This window comes from Neophocaena asiaeorientalis, unplaced genomic scaffold (genome assembly GCF_003031525.2).
Source record: "Neophocaena asiaeorientalis asiaeorientalis breed wild unplaced genomic scaffold, Neophocaena_asiaeorientalis_V1.1 scaffold388, whole genome shotgun sequence".
Lineage (NCBI taxonomy): Eukaryota > Metazoa > Chordata > Mammalia > Artiodactyla > Phocoenidae > Neophocaena > Neophocaena asiaeorientalis.
This window is the reverse complement of record NW_020172738.1, coordinates 2454859-2478022: the sequence shown is the minus strand read 5'-3', so window position 1 is coordinate 2478022 and position 23164 is coordinate 2454859. Positions and strand designations below refer to the sequence as shown.

The following is a 23164-nucleotide window of genomic DNA, read 5'->3' as shown; positions in this document are numbered from 1 at the left end:
AAAAAAAAAAAAAAAAAAAAAAAAAAAAAGAGTACTTGTCAGATTGGATTAGAGCCCACCTATATGACCTAATTTAACCTAATTACCTCTTTATTTTATTTTATTTTATTTTTTTAGTGTTTCCATTAGTCTTTCAAATACTCCTCCTAATTACCTCTTTAAAGGCCCATCTCCCAGTAGAGTCACAGGCAAAAGTACTGGGGTTTAGGACTTACATATATGAATCTGGGGGAGGTGAGGAGGGCACAATTCAGCCGATAACAAAATTTGTACTTTCCAGGTAGCAAAAGTCCTATAATCTGTAAGCAGAGTGTATCTTTATTAAGTTAATAATTAATGATTATATTGGTTTCCTACTGCTGGTGTAACAAATTACCACGAATTTAGTGGCTTAAATGATAAAAATGTATTATCTTACATTTTTGGAGTGCCTAAGTGTCACTGGGCTAAGATCGAAGTGTTGGTAGGACTGTGTTCCCTCTGGGGGCTCTAGGAGAGGGTCCATTTCCTTGCCTTTTCCAGGTTCTAAAGGCTGCCTGTTCCTTGGCTCATGGTCTCTGCCATCATCTTCAAAGCCAGCAATGGGCGGTCCAGTCTTTCACATCCTGACACTGCTTCTGGGTTCACATATCTTTCTCTGACTCTGACCCTTCTGCTTCCCTTTTCTCCTTCTAAGAACCCTTATGATTATGTTGGGCCCACCCAGTTCATCCAGGGTTATCTCGCTATCTCAAGATCTTTAATCACATCTGCAAAGTCCCTTTTGCCATGTAAGGTCACAGGTTCTGGAGGTTAGGATGTAGGACATCTGAAGGGGTGGGGAAGCCTGGCAGCATTATTCTGCCTACCACGAAGATATATGTCACAACAACCTAAATTATAAAATCAAAAACATTGCTGATCATTTTTCTAGATTTGTTTTTTGTTTGTTTGTTTGTTTTTTGGCTACACAGCACGGCAGGTGGGATCTTGGTTCCCCGACCAGGGATCAAACCTGCGCCCCCTGCATTGGAAGCGTGGAGTCTTAACCACTGGACCACCAGGGAAGTCCCAGATTTGTTTTTTTTTGTTTGTTTGTTTCGTTTTTGTGGCTCAGGCTCAGCGGCCATGGCTCACGGGCCCAGCCGCTCCACGGCATGTGGGATCTTCCCGGACCGGGGCACGAACCCGTGTCCCCTGCATGGGCAGGCGGACTCTCAACCACTGTGCCACCAGGGAAGCCCCCAGATTTGTATTTTTAAAAGACAAAAATCATATATTTATTATTTTAAAAGTCATCCCTACACTACAAAGTATAGAGAACTCTTAGCATGGCAATTAAGGGTGTTGCTTAATACAGACTACCTCTCTTCAAACTCTGGCTCCAAATCCACTAGGTGTGTAACATAGGGCAAATTATTTATTTATTTCTTTATTTTCTTGGCTGTGTCGGATCTTAGTTGCGGCACGCCGGGTCTTCATTGAGGCATGCGGAATCTTTCATTGCAGTGAGGGCTCCTCGCTGCGGTGTGCGGGCTTCTCTGTAGTTGTGGCGTGCGGGTTTTTTTCTCTCCCTAGTTGTGGTGCGCAGGCTTCAGGGTGCATGGGCTCTGTAGTTTGCAATACGCGGCTCTCTCATTGAGGTGCACAAGCTCAGTAGTTGTGGTGCATGGGTTTAGTTGCCCCACGCATGTGGGATCTTAGTTCCCTGACCAGGGATTGAACCCGAGTCCCCTGCATTGGAAGGCGGATTCTTTACCACTGGACCACCAGGGAAGTCCCTGGGCAAATTATTTAATCAGTTTGGATCTCAGTTTCCTCAGCGGTCAATAATGGAAATAATAATAGCATCTACTTCATAGGGTCCTTATGAAGTTTAATTGAATGAAGTGCTTAGAATTTGCCTAGCATATGATAAGAACTCAGTACATTCTAGCTATTACAAGTTTTAAAATTTTTTTAATTTTTTGGGCTGTGTTTGGTCTTTGTTGCTGCACAGGCTTTCTCTAGCTGCAGTGAGCGGGGGCTACTCTTCATTGCGGTGCACAGTCTTCTCATTGTGATGGCTTCTCTTGTTGTGGAGCATGGGCTCTAGGCCCCCAGACTTCAGTAGTTGCAGCACGTGGGCTCAGTAGTTGTGGCTCATGGGCTCTAGAGTGCAGGCTCAGTAGTTGTGGCTCACGGGCTTAGTTGCTCCATGGCATGTGGGATCTTCCCGGACCAGGGCTTGAACCCACGTCCCCTGCATTGGCAGGAGGATTCTTAACCACTGGGCCACCAGGGAGGTCCCTAATGGGCATTTTCAAAAGCCTTTAGGTACATTCTGGGACGTGTTTATCTTTGCACAATTATGTGAGAATGTCAATAGCATAGATTCTTAGTTGTAGAATTGCTAGGTCCAAAGATATTTACATTATAAATTTTGATAGGTACGGAGTATATTATTTGAGGGGTGAATTCTTGAAAACCTTGTGTAAGTCAAGGTTAACTTGACAAAGATGGTATTTCTGTTAACCAGCTTGAGTAGCACTGTCAAGGATGTAGCACAGATGCCATCTACAACTCATTTGACCTCTGTAATTATGCCAACTTTATAATTATGCTATTTTGAAAGAATTTTAAGTTGAGTGATTTACATTATTTCCATGTTTGTTCATAAAATGAGACTTCATTAATATTTTGATGTCACCATATTTCAATTCTGACTGACAACTTAAATAAGATGCCAGTCACTTTGCTATACTCACAAATTGCTCTCCCAAAAAGTGTGTATTAAATATTAAAGTACTGAATATTAATATAACCATCCAATAGGATATAGGAGTTTTCTTACACCTTTGCCATCATTAATTAGATATTGTTACTCTTTTTAATCTGTTCCAGTCTGATGGTGAAAATAGTATCATGTTTAATTAGCATTTTCCTGAAAACTAGTAAAAATCCCATCATGTTTAATGGCCATTTATATTCTTTTTGTAACTTACCTGGTTATACTCTTTGCCCATTTGTCTATGAAGTTTTTTCTCTGAGACCTTTAAAAATCTGAGGAAACATCTATAGATATTTCCCCCCCTAAGCTAAATAGATTGGAACAACCAGAAAATTAGCTATAGGAAATATTTTTTAAAATTTAATTTACGGCAAAAATGTGCCTGTATAAACTCAATTGAAAGTGCTCACTCATGGACTGAGGTTGAATCCAACCTAAAAATAAGTTGTTTTCCAACTTGTATCCATTTTATAAGTTGTTGTCCATTTTTAAGTTGGTTGCTTAGATCTTCAATGAGTTATAAGTGGTGGTTAGGTATATAGGCCAATCCACAAAAATCTCTGTGATAAAACCAGATGACCTCAACAACCATATTTCCTGAACCAAATGACAAAGTTTTTTTTTATTTCTGCTATTGCATATGAAAGGAAATGTGGGAGATACGGTTTAGATGTCAAAGAATTGAAATTTCCATGGATGTTTAGATGATTTATTGGGAGAATGGGACAATGTTTGAAATGGGAACTATAATGGAAAATTGATATTATTAATAAATACTAATATCCTAAAATATTGGCCTAAGTTATAGATCCTAAGAATATTGGTATGCCAGGAATCAGAAAGTGGGAAAGAATGGTCCTTACCTTCCTCCCAAATTTGGCTGGCCGCATGCCATGGATCCATAATCCATTTTCTCTAGGTCTTTTCTTGAGGTCCATATCTCAACCTTTGACCTGGGATTTCATTTTCTCATGCTTAGCTACCATCTCTTAGTCTATTCTTCTTCTTCTCTTTACTCTCCCTAACCATCTGCTCCTTGTCTTCAGCCTGAATCTCTAGAATTTCTAGAGACCTGGGGTCGGGTTCTATGGGTAAAGGGTTAGGTGAGAGGGGGCAGAAGCATAGGAGCCTGCTCTGGGCTACAGAGCAGGGAAGACAGATCTAAGTAAGGCTCTCATATTTTATCATTTTTTATTAACTTTTGAGATATGAAAAAAAAACCCCACAAATAAATGCATGTAGTAAAATAAAAGATGAATCCGTTTAAAAAGGATAGGTATAGACCACCAGAGGGCAGACAGCAGAAGCAAGAAGAACTAAAATCCTGCAGCCTGTGAAACAAAAACCACATTCACAGAAAGACAAGATGAAAAGGCAGAGGGCTGTGTACCAGATGAAGGAACAAGGTAAAACCCCAGAAAAAGAACTAAACGAAGTGGAGATAGGAAACCTTCCAGAAAAGGAATTCAGAAAAATGATAGTGAAGATGATCCAGGACCTCAGAAAAAGAATGGAGGCAAAGATCGAGAAGATGCAAGAAATGTTTAACAAAGACCTAGAAGAATTAAAAAACAATCACCTAGAAGACTAAAAAACAAACAGAGATGAACAATACAATAACTGAAATGAAAAATACACTAGAAGGAATCAATAGCAGAATAACTCAGGCAGAAGAACGGATAAGTGACCTGGAAGACAGAATGGTGGAATTCACTGCCATAGAATAGAATAAAGAAAAAAGAATGAAAAGAAATGAAGACAGCCTAAGAGACTTCTGGGATAACATTAAACGCAACAACATTTGCATTAGAGGGGTCCCAGAAGGAGAAGAGAGAGAGAAAGGACCCGAGAAAATATTTGAAGAGATTATAGTCAAAAACTTCCCTGACATGGGAAAGGAAATAGCCACCCAAGTCCAGGAAATGCAGAGAGTCCCAGGCAGGATAAACCCAAGCAGAAACAAGCCAAGACACATAGTAATCAAACAGACAAAAATTAAAGGCAAAGAAAAATTATTGAAAGCAAAAAGGGAAAAACAACAAATAACATACAAGGGAACTCTCATAAGGTTAACAGCTGATTTTTCAGCAGAAACTCTACAAGCCAGAAGGGAGTGGCATGATATATTTAGAGTGATGAAGGGGAAGAACCTACAACCAAGATTATTCTACCTGGCAAGGATCTCATTCAGATTCAATGGAGAAATCCAAAGGTTTACAGACAAGCAAAAGCTAACAGAATTCAGCACCACCAAACCAGCTCTACAACAAATGCTAAAGGAACTTCTCTAAGTGGGAAACACAAGAGAAGAAAAGGACCTACAAAAACAAACCCATAACAATTAAGAAAATGGCAATAGGAACATACATATCGATAATTACCTTAAACATGAATGGATTAAATGCTCCAACCAAAAGACACAGGCTCCCTGGATGGACACAAAAACAAGACCCATCTATATGCTGTCTACAGGAGACCCACTTCAGACCTAGGGACACATACAGACTGAAAGTGAGGGGATGGAAAAAGATATTCCATGCAAATGGAAATCAAAAGGAGGCCGGAGTAGCAATCCTCATATCAGATAAAATAGACTTTAAAATAAAGACTGTTACAAGGGACAAAGAAGGACACTACATAATGATCAAGGGATCAATCCAAGAAGAAGATATAACAATTATAAATATATATGCACCCAACATAGGAGCACCTCAATACATAAGGCAACTGCTAACAGCTATAAAAGAGGGAATTGACAGTAACACAATAATAGTGGGGGACTTTAACACCTCACTTACACCAATGGACAGATCATCCAAACAGAAAATTAATAAGGAAACACAAAACACAATAGATGACACAATAGACCAGATAGATTTAATTGATATTTATAGGACATTCCATCCCGAAACAGCAGATTACACTTTCTTCTCAAGTGCATACGGAACATTCTCCAGGATAGATCACATCTTGGCTCACAAATCAAGCCTCAGTAAATTTAAGAAAATTGAAATCATATCAAGCATCTTTTCTAACCACAATGCTATGAGGTTAGAAATCAATTACAGGGAAAAAAATGTAAAACACACAAACACGTGGAGGCTAAACAATACGTTACTGAATAACCAAGAGATCACTGAAGAAATCAAAGAGGAAATCAAAAAATACCTAGAGACAAATGACAACGAAAACATGATCCAAAACCTATGGGATGCAGCAAAAGCAGTTCTAAGAGGGAAGTTTATAGCAATATAAGCCTACCTCAAGAAACAAGAAAAATCTCAAATAAACAATCTAGCCTTACACCTAAAGGATCTAGAGAAAGAAGAACAAACGAAGCCCAAAGTTAGTAGAAGGAAGGAAATCATAAAGATCAGATCAGAAATAAATGAAATAGAAACAAAGAAAACAATAACAAAGATCAATAAAACTAAAAGCTGGTCTTTGAGAAGATAAACACAATTGATAAACCATTAGCCAGACTCATCAAGAAAAAGAGGGAGAGGACTCAAATCAATAAAATTAGAAATGAAAAAAAAAAAGTATAGGTATAGGATAAAAACAAGTTTCCTTCTGATCCCATGTTCCCATTTCCCATGACAACCATCATTAACAGTTTCATATATATCCTTTGAGAAATGGCCTATGCATATATACAAAATATGTTAACACAAAAAGAAGAATCTTATACATTATGTTCTATACCTTTACCTTTAAAAGTTTTTAAATTCAGAAGTATCTTAAACCCGCATAAAAGAACAGAAGATAATATTATAAATACCCAAAACCACTAACATAAGATTTTAAAATTTGTCATGTTTACTTCATTTTATTCAAATTATCAAATATGTTGGTGTTGATAATGGTAATTTGTTCTTTCTCTTTTTTTTCTTGATCAATCTTGTTAGAGGTTTATTTATTTTTTATTTAGTTTTTGAAAGAACTAAATTTTAGCTCTGTTGATTTTCTCTGTTTTTATTATTGGTCTGTGTTCATACCTATATTATTTCCTTCTTCCTACTTTTCTTAGGTCTGATTCGTTGTTCTTTTCCTAGCTGCTTGAGATGAAAGCTTATTGTTTTTAGCCATTTTTTGCCCTAAATTTCCCATAAGTGCTACTGTAGCTATATTAGATAAGTTTTGATAAGTTGTGTCTTTATTCTCATTCAGTTTAAAATATTTTCTAAGTTCCCTTTTTCGTCCCCTGCATCGGCAGGCGGACCCTCAACCACTGCGCCACCAGGGAAGCCCTTGATTTCTTCTTTGATCCATAGATTATTTAGAAACATTTTACTTGAGTTCCAAGTAGCTGGGAATTTTTTAGTTATATTTTTTTCTTGATGTCTAGCTTAATTGCATGTGATCAGAAAATCTACTCTGAATGGTTTTCATTTTTTTGAATTAATTTTTGTCATCCTTTCTCAGGGCCATAAGAATCTTCTTTTTATTATCCCAGTTTTAATATACATGCTGTTGAACTGAGCACCATATTTACTTTATGTCTTTTAAAAGCTTTTAAAAATTACATACAATATATACTCAAATTTCTGCCCCTCACCTATTTTTCCTCTATCCCCTTCTACTAACTGTTCTGAAATTGGTATCATTGCCAAGCACGTTTTATTTTACAGAGTCACAAATACATAAATAATATATACTGGAGAGTGCGGGCTGCACTTGGGCTCGGGGGCAGGCTTGACTGCACGGCCGGGCTGGGGACCTGTATCCGCCAGCGAGCAGGGCTGACTTCTTCGGCTTCGTGAGACCCCAGGCTTCGTGAGACCCCAGGCGGGACGCCAGTCCCCTCCTGAATGAACGTCTTCCTTCCGGTCCTGCTGGCTGCCCTCCTGGGTGTGGAGCGAGCCCACTCCCTGGTGTGTTTCTCTTGCGTGAATAAGAACAGCAACTGGTACTGCCTGCGGCCCACCAACCGCTCCGATACGGACAGCTACTGTGTGACTACCTCTGCATCCGCTGGCATCGGGAACGTGGTGGACTTTGGCTACACCCTGAGCAAGCGCTGCTCCCGGATCTGCCCCATCCCAGAGTCAACCTCTGCGTGGCGTCCGTGGGCACCCACTGCTGCCAGAGCTTGCTGCGTAACATCAGTGCGCCGACGGTGGACTGCGGGCCAGTGCCACCCACCGTGCTGCTCAGCCTGCTGTCGGCTCTGCTGCGATTTGGCTTCTGACCGCCGGCACCCTGTGCCCGGCCCAGACTCCCAAAGCTAAGGAAGGAAAGTCCAGCCTCTCCCAGACCCAGGAGGATCTCGAAGCCTCCTCCTCTGATTCCTCACCCTGCTGATCCCACCCTCTAGGCCCTGTAGGTGCCCCCTGCACCCACACACCTGCCAGCTACCCTTGCTTCCCTGTCAGCCTTCCAGGGGGAACCTGGGAACGGAGCCCAAGGGTCCCGGAGTCAGAACCGCATCCTAGGGACATGCTGCGAGGGCCAACTGGTCCCAGGCCTGCCCCTGTCCAGGCCCTGTCCGCCCGCAGGTGCAGAAGATGTGCTGTGTGGACAGGCGTGTGGTCCGTGTGCCCTGCTGGGCATGGGTGAGTGTGTGGCCAGGTCTCGGCCTGTGTCGGGGGGCAGGGATGGGAGTAAGCGTCAGGATCCCGGCATCCACAGCCCCTAGAGCCCCGAGTGCCAGCACAGAACCCCATTCCCCTGGCATCTCTGCACACCACATTTCACTCACTTCAAGGGTAGCCTTTTGGAAGACAGGCCTTCCACTGTTTCTAGGTCTAGGCTGCTGACCCAGAAATCGCTCCCACCCTGAAATCCAGCTGCTCTCGGGCCCCCTCCCTCCACCGCCACACTGGAGCCCTCCTGCTGCTTCCGTGCCTCAAATAAACACAGATGTTCCCACCCCCCAAAAATAGTAATAATATATTTTACTTTTATATATTTTAAATTTTACATAAATGGTATACTGTATTGTTTTTCAAGTTTGTTTTATTATTGAACACTGTTTTTGAGATTTATCCATGTTGATATATGTATATCTAGCTCACTCATTTCAATGGCTTATGGTATTTTACATTACAAACCATAGTTCAGTCATCTCCCCTACTGAGGGTAGTTAGGTGGTTTCCACTTTTCTGCAATAATAAATCTTCACTTATCCTTGTGCAATGTGTGAGCATTTCCCTAAGTTAGGCATGTAGCAGTGTTTGTTGAGTTGTAGGATATGTGCCTCTTCAAGTTTACTAGGTATTGACAGTCTGCTCTCCAAATGAGTTAAATCAATTTATATTCCCATTGGCATTTTATGAGGGAGTTGCTATTTTCCCACATTCTCACCAACATTTACTGTAATCAAAGATACATGTTATTCTTTGCCAAACCGGGTGTGTAAATTCCCTGATTAGTAATGAGGTTGAATACCCTTTCTTATATTTATTGACCAGTTTTCTTCTGAGAATTGCTAATTCATCTTCTTTGCCTGTTTCTTGTATTTGGTTGTTTACCTTCTTTGTGTTGTTTGTAGAAACTTTTTCTTATCTTGAGTACCAATTCTTTGGTTTGGTTATATGTGCTACAGATATTTCACCAAGTTTGGGGTTTATCTTTTTACCTTGTTTATGAGTTTTTACCCATATAGAAGTTTATCATTTTAATGGCGTTCAAATTTGTCACTCTTTTAATATATGGCTTGTACTTTTGTGTTTTGTTTAAGAAATCTTTGCCTACCCTGATTTCATAAGGATGTACTCCTATGTTTTTAATTCTAAATATTTTATGACTTGTTTGGCATATTTGGTCTTTAACTTATCTCAAGTTTGTTTTTGGTTATGATGAGATGAAATGTTATAATTTTTTTTCCTGTATGGTCTGTCAATATTCCCAGCACCATTTATAGGATAGTTTAGTTACCCTACACTGTTTTGTAATCCCATCCTTACATATTGCAGGTTCCAAGGTACATCTATCATTTCCAGGAATATTTAGTTCTATTGGTTGATTGTCTTACACCAACATTACACTGCTTTATTTTTTTAAACTTTTTATTTTATATTGGAGTATAGTTGATTAACAATGTTATGTTAGTTTCAGGTGTACAGTAAAATGATTCAGGTATACATATACATGTATCTATTCTTTTTCAAATTCTTTTCCCATTTAGGTTGATCAGCATCATTTTTCAGTAAAATTTCTTGACTTTTGTATGTTGATATTTAGATCATCTGCAGTTGCAGTAATGACAGTTTTTCCTTGCCTTCTAACCCTGATACTTTTTTTTTTTTTGGCGGTACGCGGGCCTCTCACTGTTGCAGCCTCTCCCGTTGCGGAGCACAGGCTCCGGACACACAGGCTCAGTGGCCATGGCTCACGGGCCCAGCCGCTCCGCGGCATGTGGGATCCTCCTGGACCAGGGCACGAACCCGCGTCCCCTGTATCGGCAGGCGGACTCTCAACCACTGTGCCACCAGGGAAGCCCCCTGATATATTTTTGTGTCTTCTTTTTTTTTTTCTCCACCTCCAAAACAATGTTGAATAGAAATGGTGAGAGTAGACATTCTAGTCTTAGGCCTGACATTAAAGGCCACATAAAATCACCATTAGGAGGTGCACTATGGAGAAAACCGCTTGCTTCAATCCTAGTTCTCACTATGTGACATTGAGCAAAAGCCACTTAAACTGTTCCTCATCTTTGTCTTTATAAGAGGGAAATCGTAATAGTACCTATCTCACAGAGTTACCGTGAGGATCGAATGATGATATGTATGTATGATACACACACTGTATATATACAAATTAGAGCAGTACATGGCAAATATTGAATAGTAAACAAATCCATGTGTTATTATCATTGATACTATTATTAGGTTTTTGGTAACTAGCCTGTGTCAGGTTTATCAGGTTAAAGACATTCCCTTTTATTATAGTTTTCTAGGAGTTTTTCTTCATAAATAGATGTTAGAACTATATGAAATAATTTTTTAAATTTATTTATTTTTGGCTGCGTTGGGTCTTGGTTGCTGTGCGCGGGCTTTCTCTAGTTGTGGTGAGCTGGGGCTTCTCTTTGTTGCGGTGCACGGGCTTCTCATTGCGGTAGCTTCTCTTGTTGCGGAGCATGGTCTCTAGGCACGGGGGCTTCAGTAGTTGTGGCACGGGGACTCAGTAATTGTGGCTAGTGGGCTCTAGAGCACAGACTCAATAGTTGTGGCGTACGGGCTTAGTTGCTCCACGGCATGTGGGACCTTCCAGGACCAGGGCTCAAACCCATGTCCCCTGCATTGGCAGGCTGATTCTTAACCACTGCGCCACCAGAGAAGTCCCCGAAATAATTTTTCTACATTTTTGAGATGATCATTTTTTCCTGTTATTTGTGTTTTTTTCCATTTAAAGAAAATATTTAATTTTCACAAAGTGTGTAAAACTCCTTACATAGTCAAATGGTTTTTTTTAATTGGAGTATAATTGCTTTACAATGTTGTTTTAGTTTCTGCTGTACAATGAAGTGAATCAGCTATATGCATACCTATATCCCATCCCTCTTGGACCTCCCTCACCCTGCCATCCCATCCATCTAGGAGGTCGTCACAGGGCACCAACCTGAGATCTCTGTGCTGTACAGCAGGTTCCCACTAGCTATCTATTTTACACATGGTAGTGTATTTATGTCAAACTTAATCTCCCAATTCGTCCCCCCCTCCCCTTCCCCTCCGTGTCCACATGTCCGTTCTCTACATCTGCATCTCTATTCCTGCCCTACAAATAGGTTCGTCTGTACCATTTTTCTAGATTCCACATATATGTGTTAATATACAATATTTGTATTTTTCTTTCTGGCTTACTTCACTCTGTATGACGGACTCTGGGTCCATCCACATCTCTGCAAATGACCCAATTTCGTTCCTTTTTATGGCTGAGTAATACTACAACACAGTGAATAATATTAATATATCTTCCAAAGTTATTCCATCCTTGGACCCCAGGATTAACTGTACTGCTCACAATTTATTTTTTAAATGTGTTGATAGATTCAATTTCCTAATACTTTATTTATAATGTTGGCCATGTGTGTTCCTAAATGATGTTTCGTATGCAGTTTTCCTTTTGCCTACCATCATTGCTAGTTAGAGCAACCTCCTGATTTGAATTGGGAGTTTCCTTCTATTTCTGTTTTTTGGAACAAATGATATAAGATCTGGATTGTCTGTTCTTTGAGAGTTTATAAAGCTAACCTGTAAATCAGTGTGGACCTGAAGTTTGACTTGAGGTGTTTTTTTTTTCAAATCAAACAGTGGATTCAATTTATTTACTAGTTATAGTCTCTCAGGTTTTCTATTTCTTCTTGAGTCAGAATTAGTAAATTATATATTTCTGGAGGATTGCCCATTTGTCTGATTTTGTGTTAATTGGTGTCATGTGTTTCTAAGTCCCTGTTGTAGTTAATCTTTTTATTTCTCATAGGACTGAGTTATGCTTTTGTCCTTTTTTCTTGTTTATTCTTGAAAGTTTATCCATTTTATTAATCTTTTGAAAAATTAATTTTTTGGCTTCCTTGATCATCTATAATGTTTGTTTTCTACTTTATTAATTTTTGCTCTTATCTTTGTATTTTCTTCTAATTTGGGGAAGTAATCAATTTTTTTATTTGAACGCATAGCTCATTAATATTTGATCTTTGTTTTTCTATAGAAATGTCCATTGATAAGTCTTATTAATAGTGTTATTCAAATATTCTATAACTTCACTTCTGTTTGGTATATCAAGTATTGATAGATGTTATAAAATCTTCCAGTGCAATGGAGGATTTATCATTTTTTCATCATAATTCCATCAGTGTTTGCTCTGTGTATTTTGTTAGGGGCATACTATTTTAGAAGTATTAAATCTTCCTGGTGAATTATTCCTTTTATCAATAAGTAATGGTCCTCCTTATTACCAATAGTGAGTTTTGCTTTAAAGTATACTTAGTCTGGTATTACTGTAATTATACCAGCTTTCTTTTGGTTTGTATTGGTCTAGCTTTTTCCATTCTATTACTTTCACTTTTCTGTATCTTTTTTTTAAACATGTATGTATTATTTATCTGAGTGTCTTTTAGCTGGCATGATTAGTTCATTTATATTTACTGTGATTACTAATATGTCTATAATTTCCATCATCTTACTTTGTGCTTTCATCTTATCACGCTTTTTCTTTGCTTTTTGTTTTGTTTCCATGTCTTCCTTTCTCTTTTGTGTTTCCTTTATTCCATTTTTTTCCCCTTAAGACAGAGACTACATTTCCCTCCCTACCTTGCAGATGTGGCCATGTGACCCAGTTTTGCTGGGTAAGACGAAGTTGTTTCATAGAGCATCCCAGAAGGTGCCTTCAGACACAGGTGGACTCAGCTTCCATGTCCATTTTTGTTCCTTGTCCTACCCCTTTTACTTACTGGACCATGGTTGTGATGCCTTGAAAACAGGAAGGGTGAGAGCCACATCTTAAGAATGTGAAACAGAAAGATAAAAGGATCTGGGACTTTAGTGACATAATGGGACTTCTGCAACAGCCTTTCTGGTCTACCTCCAGACTCTGAGAAAAAAATAAACTTCTATTTGTTAAGTCACCTTAAATTGAGTTTTCCATTTTGTTCAGCTGTGAACCAATCTCCAAGTGATTACAGACCAACTATTTTGGGAGTTACCCTTATATATATATATATTTTTTTCTCCTTTCTTTCTCTCTTCCCTCCTTCCCTCCTTCCCTCCCTCCCTCCCTCCCTCCCTCCCTTCCTTCCTTCCTTCCTTCCTTCCTTCCTTCCTTCCTCCCTCTCTGTCTCTCCTTCTGTCTCTCTCTGGTGGTGTCCCTTAAAAGTTTAGCAAGTTTACTTTAACTTAACTTATAAAAATCTAACATATGTCAATATTTCTATCTGCCTCTTGAACATAAGGACCTTAGAATGTTTACATTCTAAGCCTCTACCTCATATGTAACTGTTGACTGCTGTTTTGATTTGCCTTGTTTTGACACCTCCTCTAAAGTTTGTTATTTAAAACATGTTTTATACAGTAGTAGTTGTTTATATTTGCCTATGTTTACTACCATTTCTTTCATCTTCATTGCTTCTGAAATCCTAGTCTTTCCTTCTGGGCAAATTTCTTTCTTCCTGAAGTATATCTTTAAGTATTTCAGGATCTCATCATGTAAATGGGGTCCATATGTGGATAGGGCTCCTCAGGTGTAATGCCTTAAGTACAGCTCCTCGAGGATGGTTCCTTCAGATCTGAAGCCAGTGACGGGTTTTCCTTCCCCTCTCTCCCAGCATATCACGGTGGGCCAGGCATGAGAGAATCACTGTGTACAATGCTCTTGAAACAGTGGGGAAATGATAGCTCCATGGGAGTCATTCATAGAAATTCTGAAATCCAGCAGGGCACAGGTTATTAGCTCTTGATTAGAGCTCAGAACCTATCACTAGACTCTTCATGGCTTTTGGCCTCCCCTCTGGACTCTTGATTCCCTCATCTGATTCATCTTTCCTTTTTGGCAAAAGGGAGCCCATGTTTGCAGGTGTAGTTTTCTCGGCCTGCCTCCCGCCTGTAGGAGTTTGGGAGTCCAGAGTCATCTTTTCCTTTTGTACTACCTCTGAACCCTTGCAGTTCAAGCTGGCAGTCAGTGTTTCTGCTGATATAATTCTCTTAAAAACTTTATGTGTTGTCTGTTATTCTTATTGGGGTTCACTCCATTAGACAAAACCACACCTACACATCTTTTTGCGATAAGCCCTTCTTTACTTTGGGTTTCTGTCCTTGACTCCTGAGTGACCATACCCTTATGCTTCTTGGAAGTGCTACAGTATCACTGAATGGTTCTTAACAAAGCATTTTCCAGCCACACTCTCAGCGTCATCTTTATACCATGTTTTCCTGACACTGCTCTGGATTTGATCTTTGCCTGGGAGTCATTTCTTAACTTTAGCGTTGCTTGCCATCCAAAGAGGCAGAGAAGGTTCCAGCAAATCCTGGCTGCTTTTTAAGAGACCCGCCTTTGGCTTATCTCTTTCTGTTCACATTTTACTTTAAGCAGCAAGAAGAAATCAGGCCACATGTTCAACAACACTCTGCTTGGAAATCTTAGCCAAGTCACACACCCACCAGGAATATTTCCTACCTTCCATATTACAGCAGGCAATAATATTGCTAAACTTTCTGCCACTACATAGCAAGGATTCCCTTTCCTCCAGTTTTCTTCCCCCTTTCTCCAGTTTTTTAATAATATTTTCTTCACTTTTCTTTAAGCCTTCACATGTAAAGCCTCCTCAGAGTCCATCAGGCTTTTATTAACAGATATTATTTACTTATTATACTACTTGTTGAAGGCTTTTCAGACTTTCACTAACACTCTCCACGTACGGGCTTCCCTGGTGGCGCAGTGGTTGGGAGTCCGCCTGCTGATGCAGGGGACATGGGTTCGTGCCCCGGTCTGGGAAGATCCCATATGACGCAGAGTGGCCGGGCCCGTGAGCCATGGCTGCTGAGCCTGAGCGTCCCGAGCCTGTGCTCCGCAACGGGAGAGGCCACAGCAGTGAGAGGCCTGCGTACCGCCAAAAAAAAAAAAATCTCCACGTACTTTCCAATTTCAACGCCATTCCCACATTCTGGGTTTCCACCGTGATACCACAACACTTGCAGGTACCTAAATCTTTATTGTCTATCGTTGTGTAACAAATTACCCCCAAACCCAATGGCTTAAAACAATAATAAATGTTTATTAACTCAGAGAGTTGGGTCAGGAGTTTGGGAGCAGCTTACCCCAGCTCTTCTGATCCAGGGTCTCACATGATGTTGCCTGGGACCCCAGTCAACTGAAGGCTTGGTTGGAGCTGGAGGATGCAGTTCCATGATGGCTTACACACCTGGCTGATTCAGTCTCCTTCCGCGTGGACCTCTCCATGGTGCTGCAGAGTAGTGTTAGGGCACGGCAGTTGGCTTCTCCCAGAGTGAGTGATCCAAGACAGCAAGAGAGAACCCCCAAAGTCTTTTGTGACCTAGTACTGGGGTATTTTTGCAATATCCTATTGGTTACACAGGTCAGCCCTAATTCAGTGTGGGCTGGGAACACACAGGGGCTTGAATCCAAGAGGAGAGAATCAGGAGCTCTCTTGGAGGCTGGCTGCCACATAATCCAACACAAAAGAGCTGATTTTACTTTTCAAAATGGAGTTTGTTTTAACACTGTTTTCCTTATTTTATTTATTTATTTAATTTATTTATTTTTGGCTGCTTTGAGTCTTCGTTGCTGTGCGTGGGCCCTTCCTAGTGGTGGCGAGCGGGGGCCACTCTTCCCCGAGGTGCGGGTGCCTCTCATTGCGGTGGCCTCTCCTGCTGCAGAGCACAGGCTGTAGGCGCGGGCTCAGTAGTTGTGGCGCAGGGGCTCAGCCGCTCTGCAGCATGCAGGATCCTCCCAGACCAGGGATCGAACCCGTGTCTCCTGCATTGGCAGGCGGATTCTTAACCACTGCACCACCAGGGAAGTCCCTGTTTTCCTTATTTTAAAAGAAACAGATGTGGGAATTCCCTGGTGGTCCAGCGGTTAGGACTTGGGGCTCTCACTGCTGGGGCCCCGGGTTCCATCCCTGGTCTGGGATGTAGATGTTGGTTACAGAAAAAACACAAAGAAGCAAAAAAAATTTTTTCTAAGGACCCCAATACCTATACACTTTGAAACGATCATGTTACATACTTAGGTGTATGTGTCCTTTTATAATTTAAAATTTAAAATTTAAAAGACTTTATTGGTAGAGACTTTTTTTTTTGTCTGCATGGCTTGTGGGATCTTAGTTCCCCAGCCAGGGATTGAACCTGGGCCCTCAGCAGTGAAAGCACAGAGTCCTAACTGGACCGCCAGGGACTTTCTAAAGTACATCTGAACATGCTTTGAGTATGCTTTCCTGGAATCTTAAAATGTTGAAACATCTACAGTTATTTTAAGGAAATTTTATTGTACAAGGGGTTTTGTTTTGTTTTGTTTTTCCAATAAACAAGCGCTGCTTTTTCCTCTTATCCTGCTGGTGAGTCAAGGGTTCTTCATAATATCTACCGTTTTAGGCTGAGTTTTTGAAGGGCTATTTCCCCCACCCCCACCCCTCCAAGAAAACCTTTGGACTTCAGAAGTGCTTTGAATTGGAAGCACTTGGAATTTAGAAGCAAATAAAACCCTTAATGCCTCTAGAAAGCTGGACTAACCAGTTTTGGAGAGAAATCTTATATGGCCGGCTCTTCCACGTTAGCACAATTAGAGCTTTTACATAAACGTAGCCCACACCTTACATCCATTTTGAGATTGGAGATCCATCTACCTTTAGCATCACCGATCTGCCTGCTTCTGCAGGGAGCTGGGTATTCTTGACAGCTCCATCCCACTTGCCCCAGAAGGAGTGTTCCAGGTTGGGAAGGAAGGTGGCGCCCAAATCTTGGACAGTTAGTTCGCTGTAGAGAGTGCACTCTTTCTGTTCTAGGAGAAGTTCTCCGGAAAAGCTAGATATAGTGGTGCTTTCAGAGGCAGAAGTGGAAAAATGAGCTTCAAGAGACTAAGAAAGTCCCCAGCTTTGGGACCACTGGAATCCACATGCATACTCCTTTATAACCCCATTTTCCTTTCTCATAAAAAGAGGGAGCCTTCCTCCCTTCTTTCTTTCCTTCCTTCCTTTCATCCATTTATCCTAGATTTTAAAAAATTACATGGTAATTATTACGGAAAGATTACAAAATACAGATAAGCAAAAGGAAGAAAGTAAAAACCACCACCTGGATTTAATCACTGTTATAATTTGAATCTGTATCCTTCCAAACATGTTTTATTATTTATTAGCCATTTCTTAGTTATTCAGAGAGCTGGGGTAAAAAAAAGCAAACAAAAACCCAACCCTGTTTTCTCCTACATTAAACACGTTTGGGTAGATCATAGTGTTGGTTGATTCTTTGTGAACTATTTGCTATTTTGGAAATAACTGAAAAGATAGGAAAAACAATGGGCAAAAGTTGACACAATTTTCACGAAATATGCCTCTACTTTTCTTCTTTGCCTCTTTCTATTTTTTTTTTTTTATTATGTAAAGATGGGAATGAAAGAAGGTAAAGAAGAAGGAAGGAAGGTTCATAGAGAAACAATGTATAAAAATAAGAGAACAAAAGTCAATTAAAATCAAGAGATATTAATGTTTCACACCAATTTGGGGAAGCAGGGGAGGGGTAGAAAAAAATGACCTGGACCAGCATCTTTGCCCAGTCATGGAGATTGGGAGGATGAAGATGAAGGTGACACTGAGACTAGTTAAGTCAGTTGTCTGGACTGGAATTTGATGCAGTCCATCACTGTGTTGAACAGTGAGTATACCTAAAAGATTGTGATCTCAGGGCAAGGACAGCTGTTGGAAATACATGCCTCGTAAATACATGCCATTGGTCCCAAAGGCAGCTTGGTGAAAGCAGGAGTGACTCAGCAAAATCTAACATCACTCTAGGGGAAAATGCCCCGAAGCTTGTCTTACTGATAATGACCGTAGTTTTTATGTGACTACACATGATGACTGTGTTGTTTTGTTGGCTTGTTTGAATTACAGTTCAAATTGCCTTAATATTTGGTGCAAGAATATTAGACTATGTCTTCAGTTTATGCGAAGGTAAATTTGACTTCCTTGAACGGCTCTCAGACGATTTGCTCCTGAGTATCCTTTCTTATCTGGATCTTGAAGACATTGCCAGGCTTTCTCAAACATCACGCAGGTTTGCAAAGGTAACAGTCAAATTATTTTGGGTCTGTACGGGATTTCCCTTGTGCTTCCCCAAAGTTGTTTAATTTTGTTTCAAGTTTTGTTTTATTTTTAATATAGAAGTGGTTTATTATTTGCATTTATTTCAGCAAGCTTTTGTTGAATACTTATTTTATGACAGGTACTGTCCCAGGCACAGAGGCAACAGAGTTGAAAAGACATTATTCTTGCCCTCAAGGAAATGATAGTCTAATAGGAGAGAGCCATACAGGTACAGATCATCACAATGTAGTGTGAGCAATTGACCAAGGGAAGTGTGAACAAGGTACTAAGACAGTACAAGGTGATTTGCTCTGCCTGGCTTCACAGAAGTGGGTTATTTTTTCTGTGTTTTGGGGGGAAAATAGGAGTTCATCAGGTGGCCTGGCTAGCTAGGGGCATTCCAGGTCAAAGGGGCATTCCAAGTCCAGGCAGTAACTCAGGCAGAGGCATGATGGCATAAAAGAAGAAGGAAGGAGGTGATTACTCCCCAGCCATTTCCATTTCTTCCAGTAAAAGCCCTTTTCCGAATTACCTATCTCGCACTATGGGTGATTCTGAGGCACTGTTCGTTGTAGTGCCCTGTTTTTCCCCATGCCCCAAACTCACCAAATAGACTCTCTCACTTTGAATCCTCAGCAGAAGGACACAGGACTGGAAAACACAGTTAGTGCTGATTTCAACCAATGTTAGGGCCTTGATGCAACTATTATTAGTTCCTCTCCTAGATCCTGGAAGGTGCCTTGGTTCCTGCCCCTTCAGCTATTCCTTCAATTCTAGAGCCCTGTCGTGTCCTAAACACACACGTAATATCCTTCCGTTTAATCCTTTTTGGCTTAAGTTAATCAGAGTTGGAGTTTGTTGCTTGCAACTGAAGAACCCTAACTCAGTATTTAGCTGTGATGCACTGGTGTTACTAACCAGGTAGTGTGAGCAATTCAACAAGGGAAGTGTGGACAAGGTACAAAGACTTGGTGGAAGGTACAGGGGTACAAGGTAGAAGGTCTTGGCCTTCCCCCATCAATAGAAATTGACTAGAGGCCAGACAAGAAATTCAGTCAAGGCTTTATTGGGGCCCCTGCTGCAGCAGGGGGTAGCAGAACAAATAACAGTTTCCCTCCTTTGCTTGCTCCCTGAGTGGGGGGCAAGTTTGTTCCTTACATGGGGTGAGGGTAGGGGTGTGTCCAGGGGTCGGGCTGGAGGGGTGGCTTAGGTGTTTTGCCCACCCCTTAGGTAGTGTTGTGTGCAGGGGGCATGCGCAGTACCCTGGTTTTGCTCCAGGCCCTTCAAAAGTGGCAGTTGGGTTTTTTTTGGTCTCTTTGTATTTTTTGTCCACAATTTGTCCCAGCTGCACATGCATGCAGTTATTTTTAGTCCCACACCGTTGCTTTGTATTGGGTTGCTCAAGGAGAGGTGTGTCCAGGTGTAAGCATTGCAGCACTGTAGCAAAGGGTCCCAGCTCCAGCAAGGGGTCCCAGGTCCCAGCCTGTCTCACCAGGGCAACGTCCATTTATACAAGAACCTGCAGCATCTCCCAAGATGATTCAGATCATAATCTTATTATCTAAAAAGTCAACATTTTTTTCACAGTAATGCAAAAAAATTCCTTGATTTTTTTTTTTTTTTTTTTTTGGTACACGGGCCTCTCACTGTTACGGCCTTTGCCGTTGCGGAGCACAGGCTCCGGACGCGCAGGCTCAGCGGCCGTGGCTCACGGGCCCAAGCCTCTCCACGGCATGTGGGATCTTCCTGGACCGGGGCACGAACCCGTGTCCCCTGCATCGGCAGGTGGACTCTCAACCACTGCGCCACCAGGGAAGCCCTCCTTGATTTTTATATATTAATTTTAAGTTTACAATCTGTATTACTTAATATACCCCTTTTGAGTAAAAAAACATGTATACTTGATTTTGCCCCCTAAAATGGAGGGCCAGAACCAAGTATTATGTATATCATTGTACTGTATTTTTTTTTGCCCTTTTAAAAAAAGTATTAAAGTTAAGATTTTGTACTTGCTGCTGCTAAGAAGCTGATTATTCACGCTTTAAATGAAGGAAGATTTTTGTTTGTTTGCTGTTTGGCTTTTTGGTTTTTAATTGATATGTAATTGATCAACAATACTCTGTTAGTTCCAGGTGCGTAGTATGATGATTTGCTATTTCTATATGTTACAAAATGATCATCACTGAAGGAGAGTTTTAAGTGATTAAAATATAGTAGTGGGAATGTATTAAAAGCTGCTGCCAGGGCCTGGGTTTGTCCTGAGAATAAATGGAAGGATTCCATAGGAAATGGCGGCCACTGCAGTGTCTTGGGAAATTGATTCCTTACTTGTAGATTCCTTACTTGGAGCAACTGGCTTCCCTCCGGGTTTTGCTCATTTCCACTTTCTATTCCTCTCCCTCCCAATGCCCTGCCATTATGTTAGTGCAATCTTGAAAATAGCCTCCATAATTTACCCCGCACTCTAAAGTAAGGCTTTTTCTAGGTTGCTGGCTTCAGCCCTCAGAATCCTCGCAGAGCAGAATTATTCAAAGATGGAATATGATCCAAGGCTGCTTTTTTCTTTCTGTGTAATATTAACCATTCACTTTTGTTGTTAGTCCGAATATTATATGTTCCATTTACATATTTTTCCCTTCATTTATAAATCACTTTCATTTACTGTTTTGCCCCCTCAATTATTAAATTATTTTATTAAGGAAGAGTCCTCTATTTCAAACTTTTGGGGGCACATTTATTAGCAAATTAATTGTATCCCTGTCCCACGTTTTCCTGTGGTCCCAGGGAGGGAGGTTTCCTTCCTGTTCAAGACCAGTGCCACCTGCCACCCAGCTCCAAGTTCCAACCCAAAGGATTTCAGGTTGTCACTTACCTCCTTTCTCTTCTGTGTGGTTGTTGTTATGTATTTTTTACTTTTTATTTATAAATAATTTTAGATTTATAAAAGTGTTGTAAAGATAATACAGAGAGTTTGCATATACCCTTCCCCTAATTAGCTTCCCCTAATGCTGACATCTTACATAACCTGGGACATTTTTTTTTTTTTTGCGGTACGCAGGCCTCTCACTGTTGTGGCCTCTCCCGTTGCGGAGCACAAGCTCCGGATGCGCAGGCTCAGCGGCCATGGCTCACGGGCCCAGCCGCTCCGGGGCATGTGGGATCCTCCCGGACCGGGGCACGAACCCGCGTCCCCTGCATCCGCAGGCGGACTCTCAACCACTGCGCCACCAGGGAAGCCCAACCTGGGACATTTTATCAAAACTCAACAGTTAATGTTGCTACAATAATATTAACTAAACCACAGACTTGATCTGTATTTCATCAGTTTTTCCACTAATATCCTTTTGGTGTTTCAGGATCCAATCTGGGAAACTACGTTACATTTAGTGCCTATTTCTAAAGGTCTCTTTCAATTGGTTTTTCCTCTCGGTACATTGACTTTTCTTAAATCGGTCTCATCCTTCAAAGAACAAAAACTCTCAACTCGATTCTTATTCAATCTCTTCCCTTCCCTGTTTGTGAAAATAAGGGTTTACATAGCAGTTCACACTCAGCAAACCAGCACCATTCATCCTACTGAGATTTTATAATCTGTGATAAAATGGGAACAGTATGGGTGATGTGAAGAGTCTGTCATCAAGCTAAATTCATTCCATTTAAATGACCATTCTTCAACAGAGGTTAGGCCTTCCTATTTGGGGGAGATTTAAAATGTCCCTTCTTTTATAAAATAGTGGTATTAAAATGTGATAATTTTAACAAATTATCCTTACTTGGCAAATTTAAAAAGTCAGCAGTCTTATTTTGGTTCTTAATTGTTGTTTTGTTTGATATCTAAAAATTTTGCTGGTCTTACACCATCCAAAATTCTGGGAGCCACTGGCCTTTTGTCAGTTTACCCTTCATCTCTCATTTCCCCTCTCTCCATGCCTCCTAAATATCTCTGGCCTCATTCACAGTAACCTCTTGGTTGTCACATCCAAAGGGCAAGAGGCCTTCCATGTCCTGACCCATCTCTGCTTCCAGAATTCTCTGGCGGGTCCCTTCATGGCTGCCCTTTCACTGCTTCATTGGTAGCTTTTCCATGCGGGCTGAGCGTGGCCTTTCTAAAATGCACTCTGGTCATATCACTGCCCTGCTCAGTGACACTTAGTGATGTCCCATCATTTTCAGAATGAGATCCAAAGTCTTAGCTGGCACTTCAGGCCGTGGTGCCCTGGCCCCAGCTCCTGCCCCCAGCCCCAGCCAAGTAGACTGCGTGCAGCTGTCCCATGTGCTGGGTTCTCTGGGCCCCTTGGCCTTTGCTTATGCTGTTCCCTTTCGGAGGAATGGCTTCCCTTGTGACCCATCACTCTTAACTCCTGAACGCTTCTCATTTGGGCTTTGTGCTATATCCATTTTGTTTATATTTTTGAAAAAGAAAATCGATTTGCATTACAATGACCAGGTTGAAAATTGAAAAAAATTATATGTCTTTTAATGTGTAGTAAAAAGTAATTCTCCCTCCCATTCTTTTTATTATTATTATTTATTTATTTATTTTGGCTGCACCGGGTCTTAGTTGCAGCGTGCGGGATCTTTAGTTGTTGCGGCACGCGAACTCTTAGTTGCGGCATGCATGTGGGATCTAGTTCCCTGACCAGAGATCAAATCCAGGCCCC

The 23164-nt window shown here is 41.0% G+C and overlaps 1 protein-coding gene and 1 pseudogene across 1 annotated transcript in view; both read left to right on the top strand.

The window, feature by feature from the left end:
• LOC112396762 (lymphocyte antigen 6E pseudogene) overlaps nt 1-8498 on the top strand; it is a 13083-nt pseudogene extending 4585 nt beyond the window's left edge.
• The window catches only part of FBXO36 (F-box protein 36), a 97456-nt gene that overhangs the window by 59459 nt on the left and 14833 nt on the right, over nt 1-23164 (top strand). Inside the window, exon 3 of the mRNA XM_024740638.1 lies at nt 18312-18484. Within this exon, the coding sequence (XP_024596406.1) occupies nt 18312-18484 (173 nt within the window). The remainder of the gene's footprint in view (nt 1-18311; nt 18485-23164) is intronic.